Below are 8,088 nucleotides of genomic sequence, written 5' to 3' on the forward strand. Positions count from 1 at the left end.
ATCCACACAATGGGAGAAAATGCAAATCAAAACCATAAAGAGATACACCTCACCCTCATTAGGACAGCTATTATCAAAAAAAACAAAATAACAAGTATTGACAGGGATGTGAAGAAACTTGAGTCCTTTTGTGTTCTTAGAGGAATATAAAATGGTGCAGTTACTATGGAAAAAAGTAGGATAGTTCTTTAGAAAATTAAAATAGATTTATCATATGATCTAGTAATTCCATTTCTAGGTGTAAATCAAAAGAACTGAAAGTAGGGCCTAGAGGAGATAATTTATATACCCGTGTTCACAGCAGCATTATTCATTATTCAAAAGGCAGAAGCAACCAAAGTAAACATCAACAGAGAGTGAAAGAGAAAAATGTGGTACATATATACAATGGAACACTATTCCGCCTTAAACAGGGAAATGCTGACACATGCTACAGTATGGGTGAAACTTGGGAACACTATGCCAAGTGAAACAAGCCGATCACAAAAAGACAAATACTGTATAACTCCACTTATAGGAGGTACCTAGAGGAATCAAATTTACAGAGACAGCAAGTAGAATAGCAGCTGTCAAGAAGCTAGGGGAAGAGAGGACTGGGGAGCTATTACTTATTGGGTATGCTACTGCTGCTACTGCTAAGTCGCTTCAGTCGTGTCCAACTCTGCGACCCCATAGACGGCAGCCCACCAGGCTCCCCCGTCCCTGGGATCCTCCAGGCAAGAACACTGGAGTGGGGTGCCATTTCCTTCTCCCATGCATGAAAGTGAAAAGTGAAAGTGAAGTCGCTCGGCTATGTCCGACTCATGACAGATAGTGATGGTTGCACAACAGTATGAATGCACTTAATGCCACCAACCTTAAAAGTGGCTATAATAATGAACTTTGTGTGTGCATTTCACACAACAAAAAAATTAAAATAGAAAAGGAAGTATGACACACTAAAAGGAAAAAAAACATGAGTAGAATTATCTTAGTACAAATGATATTAACTTAGGGGGCATTTTATTATGACAAATAATTGAAAATAATTCAAATTTGTTCCCTCTACAGAAACCAATTTTTTCTAAATATTTTTAATTCTTATATGACTTTCCATGTTATTCTGATGAACATATTTATAAACTTTATTAATAGAATGGAAAAAACTAAATATTCACTTCAAAATTAAAATTTTGGAGACATGTTTTAAAATAAAAATTTTATTAAAATTTTTTTAAAATAAAAATTTTGGAAAAAAATCTAAAAATTTTCGCTTTAAAAAAGTCATAAAAATCTCTGATTTCAGAGTTTTCTGAATTCTCATATACATACACAAATGTGTATTAAAACTATTTAATTAATATATCTGGTTTCAATATATTCTATTTCTGACAGTATATTTTTATTTATGATTTGATCCTTGTGTAGTATAAAAACATTGTCTATCAGTGGGATGTCTGGCATGAGAAATAGGGCTAGCAAGGCTGATATAAATAGGAATTAGTAAACTAATATAGATCTATAGATTATATAGGAATACTATTTTAATGACTAGAGTAGATTAAAGGAGATGTTAAACTCTCTAAGAATGTAACACATTTAGAAGACCTATTTATCAAAACTTGATGTTATTTTCAGACCACAAAAGCATTACAACAGTAACTCAGAAATTTGGGACTAGGCAATCGGTAAGCAGTAAATCTGTTAAAAGCCAGAAACAGATGAATAATCGTTGACTTCCATATTCCAATGTTAATAAACTATCTTTAAAAAATACAGAAATTAACATTAGACTGTAATGTAGAAATCTTTTTCAGAAAGTGCAATCAAGCTTAGCAACGGAGACTTCTTGAAACCTGAGCAGTGATTTCTATAGCCTATATACTATGCCTGCAGGGAGAGCTTCTTGTTTGAGCTGCCCTTCCAAGAGAGGGTAAAGTCTAAGGTTGACCTTATTTTAGGAATTTCATTAAGTGAAGATTTGTCTTCATCTTTAAATGAGAGAGCATTGTTTTTGTCTTCAAAGGGATCTGAGGTAACCATTTTGAGGTAAGGCAAAGCCACTAGCATTTTTACAAAATGAAGTAAATTCAACATTATGGAGAATAGGGAAAGTTGCACTTTGAGAGGGATGCTGTTGAACCATAGCTGGAGAAGCGTTTCTACTGTGACTTTGAGAAGAGGGATAAACAGAATTGCTTCTTAACTGGTCTCCTTCTTGATTATCATTGTCAATTCCATGTTGTTCAGAGGAACAGGAAATAAAACTTGGAGTAAGCATGGTTGCTGTGCTTTGACACAAGGTAGCAACAGTGTCCGGATAGGCAGAGGAATTCCTTTTTGATTTAGAACTCATAAAATATGTAGTGTTATATTCAGGAGAATAAGAGTGTATATATTTTTCAGCACCAGTAATATTCGAGTTTTTGGAAATGATTTCCACTTCATTTGGATTAAATATGCATGAACTACTTGCATCAAAAGTACTAGCAGTCTCATAACAGGAAATTATACTTAATTTCGGGGCAGAGAAAACACTTCTGGATCTAAAGTGAAAATGTTCTGAGGCCGACTTTAAATCACTGAAGCTGGTTTTTTCTTCAGAATCAAAGTTAGCTCTACTTTGTACACAATGAAGGGACGTACTGCTTTTCCGAAATTTAGGAAATAAAGAATGTCTTCTTTCAAGGAAAGCTGAGTAAAAAGACATGCTTGATGAAGATGAGGAAATTTTACTTCCTTTACGTGAACGGCCTTTAAGCATCGGAGAAGGATGAGCTGCTTTAAAATCAAGAAATTTTGTTGGCTGAAAAACAGAAGAGGCTCCACGATGCAGGAGGTCTGAAGTAAGTTGATCTGCAGGACATTTTGGTGGGCAGTTCTGCTCCTCTTTGCAGCAACTGGAGTGAGAAAAGTGTCAAATGAGGAAAAAAGAACAGGGAGCACAGGTGGAAACCTGCCAAGCGTCCTGAAGAATAATAGCTACCTTATCAATATGGAAACAGGGAATAAGAAATTAAGACAGGTGAAGTTGATGGTTACCCAGATGTACCCCCAAAGAATGCCTAAGTCTAAAAGATTATTTCTAACTACCTACCCAGTACCTGCCCACTCTACTAAACCTTGGGGAGATAAATTGAAAGACTCAGGGTGGTAGGCAGAAAGAAAGGTCAGGGGAAAATAGAATAGAGGGCACCAAAACAAACGGGTTCCCTGTAGGTGAAGGGGGAACTTCCTGTTTTTAAAATAATTAAGTCATAATATCTGTTTCAGACTAGTGAACTAACAGATTTGAAGGAGTTGATAAGTACAATAAACGTATACCCCACTGGCTAATGCTATTTTAAAATATTAATCATGGATAAAGCAGAAGCTCTCTGGAGAGAATAGTTCAGATAAATATCCAGATATTCAGTTACTGTGGGAAACTAAAGGAAGCCTTAAAGCTTGGTTTATGAACATTTCAATGTTCTTTAGCACATGAAACATATGGAGACGTGTTTTGTTTTCTTTTTAAAGGCTTACCTTAAGCATTTTCCCATACTGAATTTAATACAAAGCAAATCTTTCCCTTCCTTTCTAAGCCATCATCCTTAGCCATAAAAATGTCCTGTGTAGGTGGAACAGGTTAGATGCTGAATGCTTAAGCTGCATATAGAATTAACACGGCAATAACATAGAATATGATGATAGCAGATTCTAGAATCTAATGACATCAGTTTAAAATAAAATTGTTCTATGGCTCATCTTTCTGAAAAACTGCAATTCATGTGACTGTGGAATGTGTATTCTAACTTCAAAGCTAAATTTATCTTGGCAATTAAGCATGGTATCCAATTACACGGGCCACATGCACAGATTATGGAGGTCTACTGTTATACTGTAACCCATTTAAAGGCAAGATTAACAAAACTATTAGAATACCGTCCTCTTCCTTTTCCACCTATGACATAAGACACTCCCTCAACAAGCTTCTCCATATCCTGCATACTGTAATACTACATCTTGCTTTTGTTCCCTTTCTAACAACCTTCTTTGGGAAACCCTTGAATAAATCCCTTTCAAAGCTCTCTAATTCTCACCGTACCATTGTCAGTTTATAGTCTAATTTTATCCAACATTCAAATGAATTAATCTGTTCCTGTTTCATGGTTGCTGGTAGAAGACACATGATTCTTGCATAAGAGACAGAGGACTTTGCTACTCACAGCAAATTAAGCAGTGTGATCACCCGCTTATTTATGTTGGTTTTCCTTGACCTCAGGACCCACAAGGGCAATGTGGAGAGCCCAGAGACACTTAATATCTAGTGAGCTGCGTTTCAAAGAAGGCACACCAAGCTCAGGGAATCCCCCACTTTTAGAGCAAGCAGTAACCAAATCTGTTCAATCTGTTTTTAGTCCAGAAGGGAAACACTGCCTTATTCTTCAGAGTTTCTCATCACAAACCAGAGAATGGCCTGGAGAGAGAGGCCGCACCAACCTTACACCCGTCACAAAAATGAACTCAAAATGGGCCACAAACTTATATATAATATGTAAAACTATGAAGCTCCTAGAAGATAACATGGGAGAAAACCTAGATGAATTTGGCAATGACTTTTTAAATAACAATACCAAAGGCATGATCCATGAAAGAAACAGCTGATAAGCTTCTGCTCTGAGAAAGATAATGTCAAGAGAATGAGAAGCTACAGACTAAGAGAAAGTATTTGCAAAATACTTGCAAAGAATAGGGACTTGAAAAGGGACCGTTATCCAAAATATACAATGACCTCTTAAAACTCAACAATATAAAAATGAACAATCTCATTTAAAAAATGGGCCACAGACCTTAACAGATACCTCACCAAGGATGCACAAATGGTAAACAAGCATATGAAACGATGTTCCACGATATGTCATTAGAGAAATAGAAACTAAAGCAACAATGTGATGCTATTGCATACCTATTAGAATGGTCAAAATCCAACACTGACAACACCAAATGCTGTGAGGATGTACAGCAGCAGGAGTTCATTGCTTCTGGGAATTCAAAATGGTAGAGCCACTTTGGAAAACAGCTGGAGGTTTTCTACATAACTAAGCATATACTTACCATACAATCCAGTAATCATGCTCCTTGGTAATTCCCCAAATGAAACGAAAATTTCTGTCTACTCAAAAACCTGTACATGAATGGTTACTGCAGCAATTTTCATAATTACTAAAACTTGGACCCGACCAAGATGTCCTTCAGTAGGCGAATGGATAAACTGTGGTATATCCAGACAATGGAACATTATTCAGTGCTAAAAAGAAATGTGCTATTAATGCACTATGAAAAAGTACAGAGGAAACTTAAATACACATTACTAAGTAAAAGACATCAAGTTGACTACATACTATATGATTCCAACAATATGACATTCTAGAAAAGGCAAAACAGTAGAGGAAGTATAAAGATCAGAGGTTGCCAAGGGTTTAAGGGGAGAGAGGGATAAACTGGCAGAGCACAGAGGATTTTTAGGGCAGTGTAAGACCAGCAAGAACAAATGGTTCTTCTAGAATACATGAGTTTGAAAACTAGATAATTCTATTAAGTGAGCAAGGTTGTATGGCCCAGGTAGTCTCTTAAAGCCCAAATGAAATGGACAAACAATGAATTTTATTATGGGGTATTACTTTAACCTAAACGGAAATAAAATCTAATTTTTGAAAGGGAGATTTCTAAAGCTTTATATAACACTGTGATACAAATAACACCGTTTTTTTGGCCTGGGGTGGGGTGGGGTTTAATGCCTGAACAAGACAGACAAGACTGAAGCTTCTGGAAAAACTATTTGTTCTTGCTGGTCTTGTATCTCTCCTCGAACTTGAACTTGGCTTCTCGTCAGGCTTTGCATTTGACAGCAGGGTCTCTGAAGATATTCTTGTTGGCAACAGTTTCGTCCAAGGGGATACCCACAGAGTACATTGTGGGCCTGAGGTGATTATCATGATAAACTTTCACGAAAGACTTGATCTTTGACCTCTTGGCCATGGCAGCTGTCACTCTGCAGGGAGAGTGATTAGTTCCAGCCACCAGGGCATGGCTGTGGGCTGTGTCTGAGGTGCTGTCTTCAATGCTCTTCACGATGACCACTTTGTGTCCTTAGTAGTGACTGGCCAGGGCCAGCATCGCATTCCCGGGTTTCATGAACTTGCTCATATCGGCAGCTACCACTCAGGACGACGGCAGAAAACTAAATAATTATTTTAAACCCATGGTTTGATAGAGCAATACAAGTAAAAGATTGACAGCCTGGCATATTTCAGTCCAGGGGGTCACAAAGAGACGGATATGACTAGGGGATTGAACAACAACAAGCATTGACCTCAAAAGACTTGATTAATCATTTGCATTTCTTCATGTATGAAATCACCTTTAAATCCCTTCTCTTTGTTTCCTTTCTCTAGATCCCTCCTCCTTCTCCCAATTCTATATTCAGCAGATCACCTATTAATTTAAGTAATAGTTATTGTCATCTACTCGGCTTTCCTGGCAGCTCAGCAATAAAGCATCTGCCTGTAATACAGGAGCCACAGAAGACGGAGGGTTCGATTCCTGGGTTGGGAAGATTCCCTGGGGAAGAGAATGGCAATCCATTCCAGTATTCTTGCCTGGAGAATCCAATGGACAGAGGAGCGTGATGGGCTGCAGTCCATAGGGTCACAGAGTCAGACATGACTGAAGTGACTTGGCACATACACATGGTGGTAGGCATAAGAACAGGAGTTAGGAATACAGTGATGAAAACATCCTTGCCCTGATGAATTTCAGGCTATGTTACATTCACTAGTGCATCCTTATTTACTTTCCTATTTTACTCCTTAGAAACATTAGTCAGGCACAATTCCTTTTTTTCATAAATCATTTGTTTTTCCCCCAAAGGATATTATTCATGCTTTGACTTTAGAATCCAATGAATTATCCCATGTAAGGATGAGTCACTGAGTCACTTGTACATTCTCGACTCTTTTTAGGTCTGTACTGCCCAATTCAGCAGCCACTGCTGCCATGTGACTGTTTAATTTTAAATTAATTACAATAAAATGAGATTAAAACTTTTCAGTTCCTCAGCTGCACAAGCTACACTTCAAGTGCTTAAGAGTTACGCATGGCTTGTGGCTACCATACTGGGCAGACAGATTTAGATCTTTTCTACGATCACAGAAAGTTTTATTAGACCACTTATTGGACAGTTCTTAATTACATGAGGGGTCAGAGACTGGCCACATTTAAAATCAGGTTGCACGTGTTGGCAAACGATCACTGTCTTCCTCATACTCATGTGACACCACCAGCACTAGTAAGTTACTTATATTCTCTTTGTCAATGAGCTCTAAACTAAAATACTGACCTCCACTGAATATGGTTTTAATTATAACATAAGCCACAACAATCACTCCTTTTTAATGCCTTGTTATTAAATAGTAACAGCATATATGACTGGGAATGTATAATGAAAATACCTAAATAATAGCAATACTGCAATAAAGAATCAATTTAACATAGAAAACATCTTAAAGAAACTTACCCTCCCTCACTTTCTGCTTCCTCTGAACTATTACTTGTTGCTGAACTTTGAACTGTGGCAAGCCTTCTTTTTCTAGCTCTGTGCTGAGGACTTATCTTGTGAACAGTTACCTTCCCTCCAAGTTCACCTTGTATATACTCCTCCAGCTTTGGAATGGCTTCTTTAAGAACTCTGATTTCCTTTTTGAGTTCTTCCATATTTGTCAGTAATTCATTTAACTTCTCCAGTATTTGAAGCTGCCTTCCTTGAAAGATCTCTGTTGTTCCTTGGCCACTAGGCATTTCATCTTGCAAAGTCATCAGATCAAGCGAATTACCCAGAGAAAGAAATTTAGGCAAATCCATTGCTGTCCTTGGTTTACGAACCTTGTGATACCACAAAAGCAGCAAGCTGATTCCGGCAGTTCCCACCACAATGCCAAGTATCATTTCTCTATTTGTGGAATGAGGCATTTCTTAGGTTTTGTTTCTAAAAAAAAAAAAAAAAAAAGTAAATGAACATTATTTCTGTCTTTGCCCAGGACGAAAATACTGGAGTTTTTTTCCCCATCA

General features: G+C 37.3%; 2 protein-coding genes and 1 pseudogene across 3 annotated transcripts in view; all 3 read right to left on the minus strand.

Moving 5' to 3' along the window:
- The window catches only part of LOC138437039 (regulator of microtubule dynamics protein 2), a 112,179-nt gene that overhangs the window by 52,443 nt on the left and 51,648 nt on the right, over positions 1-8,088 (minus strand). For both annotated transcript variants that reach the window (XM_069583532.1, XM_069583531.1), the window contains exon 2: positions 7,538-8,005. In XM_069583532.1, the coding sequence (XP_069439633.1) occupies positions 7,538-7,989 (452 nt within the window). In that variant the 5' untranslated portion in view covers positions 7,990-8,005. The remainder of the gene's footprint in view (positions 1-7,537; positions 8,006-8,088) is intronic.
- Positions 1,940-2,890, minus strand: LOC138435169 (uncharacterized; the record flags this gene model as incomplete). Its single annotated transcript, XM_069579549.1, has 1 exon — positions 1,940-2,890. A coding segment is annotated over one exon (891 nt), but the record flags the coding sequence as incomplete, so codon positions are not given.
- LOC138435170 (large ribosomal subunit protein eL27-like) lies at positions 5,644-6,168 on the minus strand (annotated as a pseudogene).

This window comes from Ovis canadensis, chromosome 3 (genome assembly GCF_042477335.2).
Source record: "Ovis canadensis isolate MfBH-ARS-UI-01 breed Bighorn chromosome 3, ARS-UI_OviCan_v2, whole genome shotgun sequence".
Lineage (NCBI taxonomy): Eukaryota > Metazoa > Chordata > Mammalia > Artiodactyla > Bovidae > Ovis > Ovis canadensis.